This window comes from Astyanax mexicanus, chromosome 1 (assembly GCF_023375975.1).
Source record: "Astyanax mexicanus isolate ESR-SI-001 chromosome 1, AstMex3_surface, whole genome shotgun sequence".
In the NCBI taxonomy this organism is placed as follows: Eukaryota; Metazoa; Chordata; class Actinopteri; order Characiformes; family Acestrorhamphidae; genus Astyanax; species Astyanax mexicanus.
In genome coordinates, this window is record NC_064408.1 from 83527889 (window position 1) to 83547290 (window position 19402).

At 39.2% G+C, this 19402-nt stretch overlaps 1 protein-coding gene across 3 annotated transcripts in view; it reads right to left on the reverse strand.

Moving 5' to 3' along the window:
• LOC103030910 (rho guanine nucleotide exchange factor TIAM2) overlaps window positions 1-19402 on the reverse strand; it is a 99707-nt gene that overhangs the window by 64227 nt on the left and 16078 nt on the right. For 2 of the 3 annotated variants that reach the window (XM_049484657.1, XM_049484640.1), the window contains exons 2-5: window positions 6277-6513; window positions 4686-5041; window positions 3171-3540; window positions 2092-2487 (exon numbers count right to left, since the gene is read on the reverse strand). In XM_049484657.1, coding sequence (XP_049340614.1) covers window positions 2092-2487; window positions 3171-3540; window positions 4686-5035 — 1116 coding nt within the window. In that variant the 5' untranslated portion in view covers window positions 5036-5041; window positions 6277-6513. The remainder of the gene's footprint in view (window positions 1-2091; window positions 2488-3170; window positions 3541-4685; window positions 5042-6276; window positions 6514-19402) is intronic. The other variant, XM_049484651.1, reaches the window with a different exon arrangement.

A 19402-nucleotide genomic window follows, 5' to 3' on the forward strand; every position in this document is an offset into this window, starting at 1 on the left:
GAAAATAGTCTGAGATGTAGGCATCTGTTTTTTATTTATATTTTTATTTTTAAATAAAATAACGAAAATAACGAAAACTGAAAATGAAACTAAACTACTTTATTTATTAGCGCTGTTTTCACTCCCGCAGTTGTACAGCGGGGGGTGTTGTGCCGATTCTGTCCGCGAAGCGGGAGTCGGATTCAGTAGCGGATTCGGCACAAGCGCGGCGGCACCTCGTGGCGGTGTTAGTTGTAAGCGCTCGCGCTAGCCGCAAAATACGACAGAAAACACTGAGGGAGCTGCAGACTTATGTGTGGGACTAGAACACGCAAATCTCTCTCACTCTCACTCTCGCTGTGTCTCTTTCTCTGTTTCTCTCTCTCTCGCACGTGAACGCCTCCGCGTTTGACCTGCAGCACTGTGTTTAGCTGTTCTTAAAAATCATTTAAATTAAATAATAGTTCTATGCTTCTATGTTACAGTGTTATTTAACATAATAGCAGACAAGCACCCAGATCTCTACAAAGAGCTGAGAAGTCGACAGGTTAGTGGAGTTAGTCAAGATACACTCTGTCTGTAGCTTTACTAAGATTTACTAGCGACTGCTTATTAAAAACGGTAAACGGTTGATTAATAAAACGGAGCAGTGAGTGTTAAAATGAACATAACATTGTAATGTTCTTCTGTCTCTTTATTTTTCTTATTCAGAACTTAACTTCTGCCCGCCCGTCAGGTTCACATAATCAGGCTACCATTACCTCTGGTTTTAGTTTTAGTTTTTAGGAAGTGTTGTTTCATTTTAGAACAAAAACGTTTGCACCTATTGTTCAGTGTTCAATCCAGTTCAGTCAAAAATAAACATTTTATGTTCAGATATTTTTATTGTTTTTTTTTTCTTCCAAGTATCGTTTTGGTATCGAGAATCGTGATACTACAGTTGGTATCGGTATCGAAGTCAAAATTTTGATATCGTGACAACCCTAGCTCTAAGTGCTGCTATACACTTTCTCTTACTGTTAAAAGAGGGAATATTGGCACCTCAAAGGAGCTGTCGGGCCAATCATTGAATATCTTGTTTTCACATGGGGTAGAAGCTATCAGCATTTTATTTCCAGTGCTGGCAGGTCTTCTACATCTGTAAATTAAATTATTTTTTTTAATTGTTTTCCAAACAGTGATGCAATGACTAAAAAATGACTGCTGACAATGTGGGAGTTGACCAATTAACAGTCAGACTTTGGATCAGGAATTTCACTGTATGCCCAAATGTTTGGGACACCCCTTGTAATGAATGCATTCAGTCACTTTAAATAAAACACTTTTCTGACTTTAGCCAGCCATTGACTACAGGAACTGGTATAGATCCCCCAGCATTGGAGCTGTAGAGCAGTGAATTTGTGTTCTTTGAATGATGGAGCTCAAACTACTAATTTTGAGATGAGTTGGGGAGTTGGGGATGAGGTTGGGCAGTGATCTTCTAACATTCTGACCTCATTAATGCTATTGTTGCTTAATGCAATGATTCAAAATCTAACAGAAGGTCTTTCCTGTGAATAAACCTGTGTCCCAATAGTTTTGTCCATATAGTGTATAGTATTCCTTACTGTGTCCACCATTTAGATTTCAAATGAACAGTGAATATCAACCCAATCACACTGATTATCATTATTCTCATGTAATGATAAACAATATCACTATCGACCAAAAAACTAAATGCATCAGTCAACCTCTGGCATACATATATGCCACAGTTGTCTATATAAGTCAAATCAAAGGAATTCTGGAGTTTAACAAGTAGCAATCTACGAAACTATGAACTCCTGAAAGTAAACCCCCAGTTTCAGAAAAATATACAATCGATTTAGGAAATTAGTGTAACATTCATCTTGTCATTTTATACTGAAAAGACCTGAGCCTAAGCATAGCAGACGCAGCTAATGCCCAAATTACACGCAGATGTGAAACATTCAAAAGCCTGCATTCATCTGATGGCACTCAAACAGGCGTGAAAGCAGCGTGTGTGTTTTGCTTGGTGTGGACAATAGCGCTGAGCCGCTGGCGGTGGTGTGTTGTGTCCGCCCGCATCAGCGTCTTTTGTCACTCCCTCACCTGCAGCCTCCGTTTCTTCCTGCTTAGACTGCCCGTCCAGTCACTGAGGCGGCGGATGCGGCTCTTCAGCGAGTCTTTCCTGCTGTTGGTGTCACTGACAGGTTTTCTGCAAGGGAGTGTGAGGGAGGTAAAAGCTTGGGTTTCAAGAGCCTCTTCTTGGAGGTCAGGCATGTCCTGCACATGACTTGTTGGCAGTATTCCAGTGGTGGGAAATGGGCCGGTTAGGTTGGGGTTAGTGTAGAGTTCAGTGAAAGAGGTCAATCCAAAGTCTTTGGGCTCTATAGAGAGCAGGACAGAGTCTCCGATGCCGCTGTCCTCCTCAGTGCGTCCGGAATAACTGCTGACGTAGCCGTTGCTGCTGTACTGGCTGCTGTTGATCCTGGCCTGGTGATAGGGCTGCAAAAAAGAATATCACCGCATTACAATTAGTCAAGTCAAGTAGTTTTATTGTCAATACTGCATATGTACAGGACATACAGAGAATTGGGCCTATTTCTTACTGTTTACTATTGATATAAGTGCCTTCCTGACTGACTTTTTACTGTAAAAATAATAATAAGTAACTTCAATAATTTAATAGTCAAATTATTGCTATATGTAGGAAGGGCTCAAATATTTAGCAAAATACTGCAGCAAATTATAATTGAACTGCGTTGAAAAGCTTCTGCAAATTCATACTGGACAAAAATCTACTCCCAAATGACTATAGAAATATCTGTATCAACATATATATCAGTATTTGTGCACAATATAAAAAAAAAAAAAAAAGACATTGCATATGATGGTCTGTGATCTATATAGCTTTATTAAAAAACTATAGGAATTTTCTTCCATTGACCCAACATGTCTCACTCTCATGGCATGTTCTCCTCCACCAGTCTTACGCACTGCTTTTGGAAAACTTTTTACCACTCCTGGTGCAAAAATTCAAGCAGTTCAGCTTGGTTTAATGGCATCCGATCATCCATCTTTCTCTGATTATATTCCATAGGTTTTCAATTTGGTAAAATCAGAGAAACTCATTATTTTTAGGTGGTCTCTTATTTTTTTCTAGAGCTGTACATATCGTGCACCCTTACCTGGAGTAGTTCAGTCACGTGTCCGTCCAGCTGGACTGTGGGGCAGGAGCTGAAGTCATCAGTCCGTGTAGAGGACAGAGTGGTGTAGCCGCTACTGTTGTCCGAAGGCTGACCAGTGGTAAAGACGTTATCACAGAGATCTGTCCCTGTACCCCATGGAGAATCGTACCAGGACGCCTCAGAGCTGAGGGAGCTGCCTTTACTGTCTCTCAGAGTAGAGTCCTTAGGGACATCATCCAGCTCTGGCCTGCTGTTGGTAAACTCAACCCTCAAACTCCCGTCCTGCCTGAAAAGCACCTTGGGACTTCCTCTGCTGTGAAGATCTTCAGAGCCAGAGCTTTTGGCTGAGGGTCGGGGGCTACTGCCCTGACTATAAGATTATATATGAACAAATAGACAGATAGTTAGTAGTGGTACACAGTCCAAGTCTGATGTACTGTATGATTTACAGACAGTAATTTGGAGCTAGATTTGTTTTCATGCACACACTGACACTGTTATAAACTCTTAAATAATGAATGCGCAATGGAGCAATGCCACTGAAGAATCAATTTTGGTCCCCTAAGGAACTTTTAAGTTAAGTGGTTTCAGTTGTTCTGTGAAAGGACCATCAACTGAAAGGTTCTTTATGGAACCTAAAGTGGTTCTTCTATGGCATTGCTCCAAATAAGTTTAAAGCCTTTATTTTACAGAATATAGTCATAATAAAATGGCCATTTCCATTCACATTAAACTATGAGCCGGAAATAAAGCTTAGTATTGTAGCACTATGTCCTCACGTAATGCAGAACAATGCCCATCCCTCCTATAAGTATTAACATTTTGACAAGCCTTGCCTCACTTTTGAACATTCAATTCAAGAGTGTTACATGTAAACTTCATCGGTAAGCTTATAAAAACAAATAAAAGTAATACATGTTTTATATACAGCTCTGGAAAAAAAATAAGTGACCACTTCAGTTTCTGAATAAGTTTCTCTGATTTTGCTATTTATAGGTATATGTTTAAGCAAAATAAAAATTGTTGTTTTAATTGATAAACTACAGACATTTCTCCCAAATTCCAAATACAAATAATGCCATTCAGAGCATTTATTTGCAGAAAATGAGAAATGGCTGAAATAATAAAGCAGAGCTTTCAGACCTCAAATAATGCAAGGAAAACACGTTCATATTCATTATTTTTTTAAGAGATCACAGGTTTCATGCATCTTGGCATGTTTTCTTCCACCAGTCTTACACACTGCTTTTGGACATTTTTTGCCACTCCTGGTGCAAAAATTCAAGCAGTTCAGCTTGGTTTGATGGCTTGTGATCCATCTTCCTCTTGATTATATTCCAGATTTTTTTTAGTTTGGTAAAACCAAAGAAACTCATAATTTTTAAGTGGTCTCTTATTTTTTTCCACAGCTATATGTGCAATGCATCACTTTTTCAATAAACTATATTAAGGAGATTTGTGGATGCTTAAGTATCAAAAACATTCATGAAGTATATAATAAATAGACATAATTACACATAGCAGCCGTTCTGCTGAGCCAGGAGACACCCATAGTCCAGCTTGCTGTTGTTTTGTGTGGAACAGTGCTGCTGTTGCTTGTTGTTGTTGTTGCTTTTGATGTATTCACAGTGGCGTGAGGCGTATGGCTGGCCATTTTTGTGCTGGTTTGAGCTGTTTCTGAATGAGCCGCAGGACTTGTAGTTAGACGCTCCTCCTCCTCCTTCTCCTCCCCCTCCTCCTCCTGCGCTCCTCCACCAGCTGTGGGGGGACAGGGCTTCCTCTTTGGAGGGATTTATCTTTAGAGAGCAGGGTCGGGACTTGCTGGGGATGATGAAGCTGCTGTACTGACTGTCTGTGTTCCCCATTCTGATCTGTAAACACAAATATAAACAAACAAAGTGGTTTCTCAGCCATGACAGGAACTGCTATTAAAAGATTGATAGTAATGGGAAATAAAGTCTTATAAACAACAGTGTTGAATAAATAACACACCCAGAGCTTATATATTTTAACAAAGCCTCACTCACTCACTCACTCACTTGGGGAGAAGCTGAAACATGTGCACAAGTGGGTTTATAGGTATGCAAATATCAATGGATTTGGTGCTATGTATCAGTGACACTGTGTGTCCTTGTTAACGAAGAAACTTTAGATGTTTCACTTTAGAAACATAATTAATTCCAACTGCATACTAAACACGAATACTATAAGGTATATACTATATACTACTCTTGGTATAGTGTGGATTGGCTAGCATAAGTGTGGGTTAGTAGCATTACTAAGTGTTAGCAATGTGCTAAGTGTTCTCCTGCACCTGCATGTTTGCCACCAATTTTTATTTTCCTGATCTGAGTAGCCGAGTAGTTGCATTTGCAGTGCTCAGAAAAGGAGTTGTTCTGTGTATGCAACAAATTGTTAAGTATACTCAAAGTTTACACTTTTTACACTCAAAAACTAGTTACAATTAGTAATTTTTACACACTTGGGACACATTATTGTTGTTTTTTGCTCATAGGCTCCCCTTAAACATACTTTATGCCCCCCTTATGGACAGCTGTACACATGCATTTGTTTGCAAGCTGATGGATAAAGAAGTGAAAGTAGCATGTGGACTGAAGCAGAGTAATATTACAGGATTTGAGTCAGGTTGCACAGTGGTGTTACACAGTTCCCCCTTGAGGTTTCGTGCGGCTCCACTAAAGTTACATAGTGCAGATGGCACTGGTGTTCAGGCCAGAATGGATGCTCCCTTTTACAGGTCACTATACATACATAAAGTTACACCCCTTGGTATCCTGCTTTTTTCAGTGGGATTTGGAACAATGTTCTGTGAAGACTGTCCAAACCAGTATATTTTTGGTTTTAGCTATAAATGAAAACATTTGGTTGGATAGCATGGAGAGATCAGTTCAATACAAGACGATTAAATAGTTTAAAGCAGAAACAATAATATACATTTTCCTTTTTCTCACACTCTAACACACTCTGTTGCTCATACTTCTTTAACTCTTTGCTCTCTTTCACTCATTTTCTGTCTCACGCTCTCTCTTTTTCTCTCCTGCTCACTGTGACACATGCATCCTTAAGTAGGACTAGCTATATTTACCAGCTGTTGTTGTTGAAGTCCTTAGGATGAACAGTAGTAACCCCTCATATTCCCATATTCCTCACTGCAGTGTTCTGATAGTCCCGCTGTTTTTCTGCTGCTGTTCTGTTATCCTCCTCTGTGCAATCCTTTACTCCACTGGTCCTGCAGGACTTTCTGACTTACGATCTCTCTCTCTCTCTCTCTCTCTCTCTCTCTCTCTCTCTCTCTAGCTGTTCTGTGGCCTTTCTTGCTCATCTGTGGGGAAACAGAAGAGGGAGGGGCATGTGTCAGAAACACAGCCAGCCCTTGTGTGTGTGTGTGTGTGTGTGTGTGCTGTGGGGTGGGAAGCCCCCCTCCTCCCCTAAATCCAAACAGCACTCACGCTTTCCTTCTGGCTGCTCCACGGTTCCATGACGTACTGCTACAAGGCTCTACAAGAGCAGACTTCATTCTGTCCCGCTGTTTATTTTCAGCTTTGGAAATTCCAAACAATTTTCATTCATTTTCATGTGACTGTAACCATAATGGCTAAGAGGTAACAGGATACTTCCAAACAAGACTCCACGTGAAAGCTTTCATGAAAACATTTGACGTGACAGGTCTATGCAGACTATGTTGTGTTCCAATTATCTCCGACAGTTCAGCTTTCTCTTCCCAGTTTGCTGATATCGATACAGAGCCGACTGATCTTTCCATCTCTAAAATAATCTCTTGTTCATCTGCAGCTCAATGTTAATAAAAGTGTCTTATTAAAACATGGATCCGTGACTTCAGTGACTTTTTGTTATTACCATGAGGGGCAAAAAAAATAGATTATATCATTTATTGATATAAATGATATTCTCTCATCTTATATCTCATATAAAAATATTGATAGTTCTCAATATATTGCCTTACACTAGTTACTAGAATGCTAACAGATGTAAGCAACACTTGAAAATAAAAAAGGCTAAATAAAAGCGAAAAAACCTATAAAGCACTGCCACAATGATCAGGAGATCCAGTTCGAATCCTGTTTATGTAGCTTGCCATCAGCTGCCAGAGCCCTGAGAGAGCACAATTGGCCTTGCTCCCTCCGGGTGGGTAGGTGGCGCTCTCTCCCCTCATCACTCCAAAGGGTGATGTTAATCAGCAAAAGGCGTCTGTGAGCTGATGTATCCAAACCGAGTCGCTGCGCTTTCCTCCGAGTGCACTGTGATGCTGCTCAGCAATGCTCCATCAGCAGCAGTTTGAAAAGAGGTATTGTCTCATTTCACATGTATCAGAGGAGGCATGTGCTAGTCTTCACCCTCCTGGTGTGTTGGGGCATCACTAGTGATAGGGGAGTCCTATGAGTGGGTTGGGTAATTGGCCGTGTACATTGGGAAGAAAATGTGATAAAAATTAGATATAAAATTATTTAGCGGAAACCCCTTTTTTATTTTTGGTTTAAAGTTGTCTGAGATGAGCCTGATAATTGTTTAAAACAGGCTGGGTTCTGGCAACTCCAATTTGTCCACATGTGTAATTCCATGGAGTATCTGGCCTGACCTGTACTGTGGTGTTTATATGAGGTGTATCATCTGGTAACCTGCCGTCAGTCCATGTGGCACTAGTGAGCTGGATGAAAATAGGAGATGTGGGCCAGACCTGTGTCTAAATCATTTTCTATTTGGGTAAAAGTCTCCATTGAACAAAACTAAAGAATCTATAGATTCTTATTCAGTGGAAGAAGTCATTCCGGCAGCTGTGGAGTTTTTTTATCTTGCGACTGAGCGACTGAGGGCTGGCAGGGTACAGCTGCAGCTAAACACATCAACACCCATCCTGTCCTGGCTTCAATGCGTGCCACCATGAAACACTTCCCTGACCTTTGACCCTGAAGTTAGGGTCAAAGGATTTGAAAGGAGGTGTCCGGAGTTGAATACAGCCACTATCACAGCCACTATACACTCACACACACACCAACCAACCAAAAAGCCCTCTGTGTGCTCAATGAAACAGGCAGCTGGTTACAACCAAACACACACACACACAGAGTGGGGAGAAATATGTAAATAATGCAAGTATTTACTCTCAGTATCCAGTTGGTATAATACAAACAACTAAGATAAAGTTTAATCAGGGGTTGAATCCAACTGAAATACAGCTACATGGCTGGTATTTGTATCTGTGAGGTAATGTACATTTATTTTCGTGCTTATACGTCACCATTTTGCATTGTGATTTATGGTTATGTCACACACAATGCTACTGTTGTACTACACCCATTTTTAGTGTTATGCTGCACTAAATCCATAATTACAATACACCAATGCCACATCCATATTTTTGGTTGCATTACACAATGTCCATGTTTATGCTGCACACATTCCCATAGTTATACTACAAGCATGGTTACACTACAGCCATTTCCCTCCTACATAGACAACACCAATTCCACTAGTAATTAATTCTAAAAAGGCTGGTAAAATGTTATTACTGTTATTATGAGCAGCCAATGAATGGTGGTTAACTATTCAAAATAATCAAGCAGAAATTACATATATAAAATTTGTTAAAACTAGCTTCAATATTGGTACAATACAAGTAATGGGTGACTACTTTATAGGATAGCATTCTAACAGATTTGAACACTGACATTACCTTCTATTATCCAGATCTGCAACCTTAGCAGGTGTTAGCCCCTCTTCCCTTATTAGCTGCATACACACTTAGTAAGAAACTGTGTCAACATGAACATGAGTCTTCATATTAAACTTTGTTGTAGTTATCCTGATAGATGTAAAGACAATTCTTACAGCAATTCTGTTATCCCAGCTGCCATGTTACGAGTTATAGGTGCTACCTTGTTTGGTTTTGTTCGATTCCTCTTTATGTGCAGGCTTATTACACAGCAGTATAGGCAAACATGCTTGTAGAGTAACACTTATTTTTAAAAGGGAATACAAGATCAATCTGTTGTGGAGATTCTGCTGCATGATAGAAGTGCATGTGAAGGGAGTCAATTTTGGTGCACCTGGAAAGGTAACTCTCAGAAATTACAACATTTTACAAATCAATCAGTGTCAAGGATACAAAGACATAGCCCACATAAGTGATGACGACAATAAGGTTATTTAATCCACTCATTAAACTGCAGTTTGAAACCAAAAAACACAATTCAACAAACCCTTTGACCTTGATTCGGACTCTGGTCCACTAGATTAGAAACTTACTCTAAGAAACATTTTAGCTTAAAAACACATTTCAAACAGCCCTGCCCCAAACATTTACCACAAAGCAGCTATAGATTCTTCCATGTTCAAGAAAACAGCATCGAAAGAAAGTTTCTAAGTCTGGCGGAAAAGCATCCAATTAAATAATCCAAAACAAAAATTACTTAAGAGGTCTATGACCATAAAAGAAGAACTGTGTATCTATCCCTTTCCAGCTTCATCCAGTAGAATGTTCGCTTATCTAAATCTATCTGTGCTAAATCTGTATGAAAAAAAGAGGGGGTTGGATCACTTGCTCATTATGATAATCACCAGCAGGCGGGACGATGTGCTGAACAACAGCGCTTTTAAGAAGACAGCCAATGAGACGAGTTGTTCCTCAGACACGAGCGTCTAAGAAGGCGGAACAAGTGCATTGTGGGACGTCTGTCTCTCTGGACTGCAACAAGATGATTTGAATGGTGTGAATGGATATGTCTCGGTCTGAAGGTCCTTTTTGTTGGGGTGTGTGTGTGAGTGTGCTGGCTTCATTGGCCATCTGCTGTTTCAGAGGGGCGCTCAGTCACCCCTGACCTCCGAACTTCCAGAGTGCCATATTGCACTGGAATGCAGGAGCGCTGAAATGAGACAAGACCCCTGGATAGACCCCTTCTGACGGGTCAAATGCACTTGTTGAGTTTCTTTGCTCTGTGTGTCTGTCTGCGTGTATGCTTATGTGTGTGTGTGTGTGTGTTTGTATGTGCTGGAATTCCATCTGCTCTTGACACCAGACTTTTATTCATTAACTCTGATACAGAGACCGGTCGTGGCATATGTGCGTCATTATTCTATAGATGACAAGTTCAAGCTCAGAATGGGGAGATGTCTACACACTTAATGTCCTATTGGTGATCTATATTCAGAGATAGTCTTTGTGTGTGTGTGAGTGTGTGTTTGTCCACTCTGCTCCTAGAGTGTGTTCACGTTAGTCATATAAAATATAGGGGCGTATGATATGGACTGCACTCATTTTACCCTGGCTAAGAACAGTTTGGTGTGTGTGTGTGTTTGTTTACTGTGGACCTCAAATTCCCTCTACCTTGCTCTGCCTCCAGCTTGGTTGTAATGTAATGTAATCACAGTCTAGGATATGAAGAGCTCCCTCTGTTGATGCACATAGGTAATGGTGTTCTTAATGATGTTATCACAGCGCTTTCAAAGTGCTTTAATTTAAACGTATACAAATATGATTTATCTTGCTGCCCTAGTAAAATAGATCAGTGTGTGTAATTGTAGGTTTATCCGAGTTTCTGCCACTGTGTAAAAGAAGCTTCATGCTGCCTTTATTATTCATTCAGAATGCATGCATGGAGAACCTCTTGTTATTTTATTTAATCAAAATCAAATCCAAACTTAAAGACAACTAATATAAGAATCCCACATTTGCTTGAAATTTTGCTGTTTTGTCTCTGAAAAAAAATTGCCAGGAAAAATGTTGTTACATCACATATGTTCTCGTCTCACGTTTCAAACTTTAATTCATAAATTTCAGCAACTTCTCAGTGACTCCTACTCTAAGTCAGCACCAAGTTGCCAGACTTTCTGTTTTCTGTTTCATTTAAGAGAATGAAAAAATAAACTAAGACTTTTATCTCAGACAGTGATTTTCCAATAAGCTGCTAAATGTACCTATTTTATAGCACACACGTAAAGGAAAAACACAATCCAAGTGGAAAAGATGTGAAATGAATGATATTAGTAGCTGGAAAATGGGATAAATCAGTGCTGGTGTAAGAATGATCTGGGCTGGGGGAGAGATTAAAATAGAGCTGCATCTGCTGGAGCTCCGGAGAGCGGAAAAGGAAAAAGATACATTATGAAAAGAGGAAAACAGAAACACCTCTTTACTCCCACAGGTCTTCAACTGTCCAGGAAACACACATACACACAGCCTGAAAAAAATAACAGCTAAATCTAATATCAGAGTGCTTATGTGTCTACCTCTTTATAGACAGCTCCCCCCTCCCTCTTTTCAACTGATTTTACAATACTGCCAAAGTTCAAACAAAGTTGTTTTCTGCTTTTCACCATCAAAGTCATCCCAAACACATTAAAAACCTTATGGTATAGACTCTGGGATGGGCAGTCGTTTGTTCTGAGAACAGAAGCAGCTAGGCTTTGTGTGCTATTAGTATCTTAATCAAGCTAAAAAGTGGTAATTTGTGACACAAAATAAACTTGGCTTTTTTAGGATCTGTACATATCAAATAAATGCAGCAACAGCCCTGATGCTAATATCATGATACCAAATCATGCTAGAAATGAACATGACCAGATTTATAGTCATACTGTGCCTCATTTTAAAGTACAAAATTATCACTCATTTCAAAAACCATAGCAAAATGTAAAAACAATGCTGCTAACAATGTAAATCATGATTTTTTACTATGTCTACTATCTACTAGTTAATCACTGTGTAGTGTGACCTATTTGTGTTTACAATACAATGTGCCGCCCGGTATCAGACAAACACTGAAAGAAAGAAGAGAAAAAATCTGATACATTCAGCAGCGCTTCTATTAGCATTTGGCTGCCAGATTGTTTGCATTAAAGCTGTGACTAAGTTGTGACTAGATGTGACTGGCAGAACACTACATGCTGTCAAGCAGCCATAACACTGAAACTAGCCAGACCACCAGCGGCTAAACAACAAACAACACTGCAGTCAGGAGGGCACAGCCAGTTTCCAATAAAGCTTTTCTCCTGCTCCTGGCATTAGCTTGTTGCACGATATTATAATGCTAACCATTACCAGTGAGAGAACATCCAGACCAATGATTTCAAAGGAAGCACACTCCGTAATATTCCTTGTAAACTATAAGCTGTAAGTACTTTAAGGATCTTGTGGTGGCTAATACTTCAAAGCTAAACACAAACACACCAGTTTAAAATGCTATGCTACAGGCAAGGCTAATCAAGTGTTTGTGAAAAAGGCTACAAGTATCATGAGGTATTATATTTTTGTCAGTGCCAGATTTTAGTTATTTTAAATTGTAACACATTCAGTTAAACCAGAATAAATATGTTCAATTTACATTAAAACATGCCAAAGGTCAGTGAGAAATTCTGTTGTTCCCGATAATATAAACAAAAAGAGAAAATTTGCCACAATTTTGCAAGCAATTGTTATACTGACCACCAAGGCTCAGGTGGCTTAGATAAAATAAAAAAAGCAGTTAAAAGAAGCAATAACGGATAATAGAAAGTAGAATTCATGCTTTAAAGCTGCCATGATGTAGCATTAGCAAGTCAGAACTGCTTTACAATGCATGTCCAAAAGTACCGTATTTAAGGGACTATAAAGCGCGCTTCATTATACGCATTGTCAATAAAACATCTTTTTTCTGGTATATTTTCATACATAATGCGCACCGGATCATAAGGCGAATTTTAGGCGACAATAGTAAGAAACAAAAGTGTCACCATTTTTCCCTTCTAATTCAAGTAGGACTTGCCGCTGGGGGTGCCTAAGTAACCAAAACTGAAATTCTAAAAAAAAATATTTTAAGTCAAACAAGAGCTGAATGTTAATCTACACAGATTTTTCTTATCCGAAAACTGTTTATTTATAGCATGGTTAGCAGCGCTAGTAAATGCCGCCTGTCAGCGCTACACTGAGAATACACTGAGTGTTCTGGTAACCCAGGGCACTATCAGGCTACAATCCAATATACTCACCTCTGTACGGTGAACGAGCTAGGGCTGCGGTTAATGCTAATACTGCTCCAGCCTTGGTACTGGAGAAAAACTTTGTATTATGCTGTACTTCAGCGAAGTGGCTTTACTGCTCCTTATAACTTGACTGGTAGAATTCATACATTAGGCACATTTAAAAATGAAAGGATTTTAAATGTGCCTTATAGGGCAAAAAATACTGTTTAATAAAGAGTGAATTTAGTTATTATAGCTTTTATAATCTTTAGAGATAAAACTAAAAATCCAATAGAACTGGATGCTCTGGAGCAACAACAAGTGAGCCTAAGGTCACCTTGCAGAATTCCATGTGTAGTAAGAGGGGTGTAAATCCCCCCCAGCACTGGGCTTTAGAGTTATAGAGCTTCCATATTTACCCTACAGTGATCCAGTGGTTACAGAATGCCCCGTCTTACAACTAGAAAGCCAAGAGAAAAGCCTTCAAATACAGGTCAGAAGGACTACTAGCACAAAAGCTGACACCATCCGCTCCTCCTTCATATCATGACAGGAAAGCGGCCGCATGCGTCACAGAACAATCCGGAGAGGAAGGAAAAGCTGTGCGCTGGGGCAGCTGAGGTATAGCTGGCTTTGGACCACAGGAAGGCCTGGCCAAGGGCGGGTTTTACAGATGGAGTGCAGAGACTTCCCATGGGAACAGAGAGGTTGTAATAAGTTGGTGATTCAACTGCTTCGATTCTGTAATGATTGGCTTGATAATCATGAATTGATATAATGATGTTAAATGCTAAAATTGGCTGAAAAAATGTTTAGACATTAGAAGCCATTTATGGGCAGGACTGCTATTAATAAGAGCAAATACATAAACAGAAAAACTAAAAAACAAAAAAAACAAAGTGTGTTGTGATTTTTTTATTTGATTAACTGGTGATAAGTGAGTCAGGCCAGAGTTTAATTTTATTTTTAAACATTTGTTTAATGTAATAATTCTGAGTAATAAAAAAATCAAATCATATGTAAATGAATCTTTGTGGAATTTGAAATTTCGTGATGCACTGATTCGTTTACTAAAGGTAAAGCTGTAACTAGATTTCAGAGAGGTGAGGTCACACATGTACACCCTCTGGAGTGTGTGGTGTGTGGGAAATGGCAGTTTAGGCTACAGGAAGTCAGGTTGACCCACTCTCTCCTGCTGCCTGAGTGGAGCCCTTGTGCTCCAGCTGTATTCAGACGGGTGGAGCTCTGCTTACTTCAGGTGGGGAGCAGAACAGCGCTGGGTGTGACCCTGCAGCTGCTTCCGTGCGGTGGTACGGGTGGTATGAACTTTTTCCTCTTCCTCCATAAACATGAACACTAGAGCGAGCACCTTGAAAGGTCTTTTCTTCCTCTTTGTCCTCAGAACAGAGAACACTTGGGCTGGAGTTTAGTGGGGCATTCCCGCATTAAACTAGTGTTTGGTATTTTATGCAGTACAGTCAGTGTAGCTATGTTTCTCTTAGCATCACTTTTGACAGATTTTATTATTTGATGCTGTTTTTGCATCAAAGAAAAATAATTGTAGGGCTAAAAAAAAATTGTATTGTAGTAAAACTGCACACATGTTTTTTAGGAATCAATAATTCTACCCTGAAGGCCTTTAGGGTTCCCCACATGTATGATTACAGAAATGTATCATTGGGGATTTTTTCAGTATTTTACCATATATAATGCAACCTACTGAAAATGAAAAAATCTATACTACAGTGCTGAAATATCTTTCACTAACTGACGATCATTACATAGGGCATTTTACCAGCACTTTTAAGGTATAGACATCCTTTGTGTGTGATCTTGCCGCCAGTTTTTCTGTTGCTTTTACCTAGTATCAGAATTACATACAAACCAGCCTTTTGGGAATATCCAATTACACCCTGAATTAGTATTATTTAATCTGTCATATAAACAGTGATTTTTTTTTATTATTACAGAAAGAAAATCAAAAAATTTGTTCTATAGTGTACAGTACTATATTGTAAACTACTACAACTGCATTTGGAATAAAACAATACTAATGTAACATTCAGCAGAAATATAAAAAAAATAGAGTTTGGCAATTAAGTAAAAATCATTGGTGTTCAATGAAAAACAATTATCTTAATTCTTGATGAACAAAAACTATCCTGTACATTGTGTTAAAATTTATTGATGGATGGACCAATAGAAATTCCACAAAACAACCTGATATATTTTCCCCCTGAACAAAAAAGGAGGGAAAAATCCAAGACGTAAAGGTGACAGTTTTTATTCTCAACAATTAATAAATAAAACTTATGTCATTAATTCTGAAAGAAGCTTAGAAACTGTTCAGTATAACTGAAAGTTTAATTCAACAGCTATTCGTGGCTCAATAGGCAGCTCATTACTGATTCACATCTGGTGGGATTTAGACATCAGTTATTTATTTGTCATTGCTTTCTAAACTTTTCACTCACACTGGGAAATCCAGTCCCCCCGGCGAAACACACCCCTTTATTCTACTCCTTTGTTCCTCAGGAAAGAGAAGGATAAGAAAGCACAATGCAGGACGAGTGCCCGGCACAGGCCGCCTATTCAGTGTCCAGATGCCCCTGCATCACACAGGTGCACTGCTCCAGCCACCATCCATCAATGCCAACGGGATTATACTCCAGCGGAGATGCTACAGCACCACCACTGTGTTTAGTGTTGTGAGGTGCACTGGCCCTCAGCATGTGCCGAGCTCCATCAAAAGTGTGGGGTGCCTACTATTCTAATTCATTTTAATCCATAAGAGCAATTCTCTTTGTCATTATCCAGTAGCTATTAAAGTTGAGAAAAGTTAAATCCGAACCAAGATCTAATTATAGAAAATGCATGTTAAAGCAAAGTAAAGGTATACATCGTCTCTGACGCAATGAACCAGGAAGTGCTGAGGGGGCTGCAGATTCCCTAGATGTTAGACTGCAATGGCTAAAACAGAATTTACTCGAGACTGTGTAAGACCAGTGTGTGCTTGTTATGTATATATGTTTATATTATATTTTCTAAATATTACTACTGCCCACTTTAAGGGCCTGATGGTAACACAAAACGACAAAAAAAAGCTTAGCTAATAATTATTAGCTTATGTAATGCTGGTGAGTCAAAAGGTGTGTTATATTCCCAAGAATATCATTATCACAAAAATACCCTAAAATATATTGCCCACAAGTTGTAGCCTGCTGAGGCTTTCTACCTGTGAGAGCTGAAAGTGACCCTGTGTTGCTTATAGTACCAGCCTCCTTCCAGAGGCTCCCACACACACACACACACACACGTAAATGCATCTACTGGCCACTAATGGGCAGGATGCTGCGGTTAGTGCTAAGCCTGAGTAAACACAGCAATACCACATACATACATACACACAAACATAGCAGTTTATAGTGCTACGCCGCAAGCCATGCTAACAGCTGGATAAGATCTGGAAGTAAAGAAAGTTACAACAGTACTATACATCATTCTATACTGTATAGCTTTAGTTTGTTTTAACAATTATATTTTTTTCAATACTTTCAATGGCTTAATTAACTGAAATTGAAACCAATAACATTCAGGTTATTTTCAAGTATTTCAAGTATTGAAAACCCTTGAGATTAATATGTCTATAATAATACATATTCATCAGCACTGCATAAAATGACAGATGAATAAGACCCTTTTTGATAACCTGCAATCATACCAACTTGATATTAACTGCCCCTGCGCCTGCACCACAATCATGCCAATCAAGCTAACAATTTCTACCAATACCATATAATTCTCTTTATTTGGATTTGGATTAAGTACTATTGGTAGTATTTGCTTGTTTGTTAACTTACTCTTTTTTTTTTACTCTAATGTGAGTTCTGGGATTAATCTTAGATTAAATTAAATAGAAAATAAGAGGCCTGGAGTTTAGGGGGTTAAAACTTTATACAAACTGTGAAAGGTCATCTGGATGTGCTTCCTGAAAGGAATGTGAAAGCTTGAAAGTGAACTGTATGAAGAAAATAAATCCACCCAGACAGAAACAGCCAGGCCACATCCACCAATTGTGCTGCTACTGTTTTATTTTCATACTATGTGGTCAGGCCTAGTACACGATAGGGCTGCATGCTGCGATTACAACATGGTTTCATAGATCTTATAGATACTAGCAAACTGTAAGCATGGTTTTGAGAAAAAAAATATATTGGATCAATGAATGTTTACTGGATCATGTGAATGCCTTAAAGCAATGTGTTGTAGCATATTCATATGTCAAAATTGTGATGATGCTTCACTGACTGTAATAGGGAGAGTAGCACCACTATTTTTCCTATCACAGGTTTAGCACACTGCACTATGGAACTTTGGTAAAGCAGGCAAGAAAACGCTTGCAAGAACTGCATAGTGCTGCGTAACCTTAGACATATTTGTATACAATCTTATAATATTATTTTTTAACATAGGTCCACATGCTTTTTTCCCTTTCAGTGACAGTTTTGTATCTCTCAGATTGACCAGTAATGTGTTGTTTAACTGTGTCTGTGGATCAAACCACAAATTACAGTTCCTGCCTGTAGGAGGATTTAATCATCACATAATGTTGCTTTCATTTAGCCAAAGAACATTGGTGATGTACAACAGATACTCATGGATTCTGTCTGTCTGTCCATCCATCCATCCATCATTTGACATGTAGCAATATGAAGTATACAAAAACAGCACTGCTGGTAGTTATGTTAAGTTATGAGTGATTTGTTGAAATGTTGCAACGTCTTCTAAAACATCACTGTCCTGAAGGCTGATATCATGATAACAATTAGTAACCCATACACTGTGCAGAACTAGTACAAGAAAAGCAGTGCTCCAACCTGGAGCCCAAAGAGCTTGAAATGATGGTGATGCGAGGAGTGTTTTTTCCTGCCTGATCGCCTGTGAAAAAATACCTCCGACATGTTCAGAAGAAAAAAAGAGCACCTCTTGGCTCATGGCCATGACTGTGCATTCACAGTCAGAGAGAGAATTTTGCTGACATACCGTTTAGTCAAGAACAACTGGTCAAGTATCAGCCTCCCTCTGGCATTTTCTCTGCCCTTTTCACTGTCTCTTTCTCACACATACTAACTTATAAAAAAGTGGTTTCCCCTGACCATCTATTGTTCTTTAGCCCTTTCCTGCCAACTGCCATTTACCGCTGCCAAGTGCCCCTCCCACATCCACTAAGCAAGACAGGCAATCTGTACAGAAAATGGTTTAATAGGCACTAGAAAAAAAAAATCCAGATTCATAAGCTCCCACTGTGCTGTCACATTGTGATACAGTTCTTTATTAGATGTTCGTACAGCTGAATGTGTATTGGCAAGAACTTGGCAACACAATACATTTGCGATGCAACATATTGCTATATATACTGTTATTAAGGCAATATATTGCGATTGTTCTAATAAAATTTTGGGGAAACTGTAGTGTATCCAAAACACACAAATGTTGGGAAAACAGTATACAAAACACACAAAACTATCATACTCATACCTGACACCAATCTTTACAGCTAAAATAATAATAAAAAATCAAAAGAGTATTTTAATAATTGTACAGTATACAAACATACAGTATTGCAAAACAAAACATCACAAAATATTTCACCCTTACCCTATATTCACAATTTTGTGATTCATGCTTTGTTACCATTTTACATTAATCTAATAAGGGACAACCTCCACTCTGCCTTGAGAACATCCACACAATCTCACAAACTAACACACCAGAGAAAGGATGAACCACCTCAACTTCCTATTTTTGCTCTCTATCTGGCATATGTTTACAACAGAAATACATAAAGGCGTGAGATTTGCCGGCACACCCGTGCTTGCCATTGCCCATCCGCCCATCCAGTTCCAACTATAATCTGCAGAAGTTGTTTTGTAGTTCAGTCACTCTCCTCCCCAAAAGTTCTCCTCCAGGCCAGAGGAACATGTAAACAGGAGAAAAGCAGCAAACCCTTCGCTCTCTTACATAACTTCAGCTCAAAACTTCAGCTTCGTGCCACAGAATCTGATCTCACCACCGGGAATTTAAGAGCCGTGCCTGTTATGCAACAGTGGGAGAGGCTCTCGAGCACTGGAGCACATGGAAAACAATGATGGACCAAAGCTCCCTCAGGCAGAGCTGCCTTATTCATCACTGTATGTGTACATGCATTAAAAACTACCCCACATGTTCAAAAATATATACAGAATTTCTTTCTGATT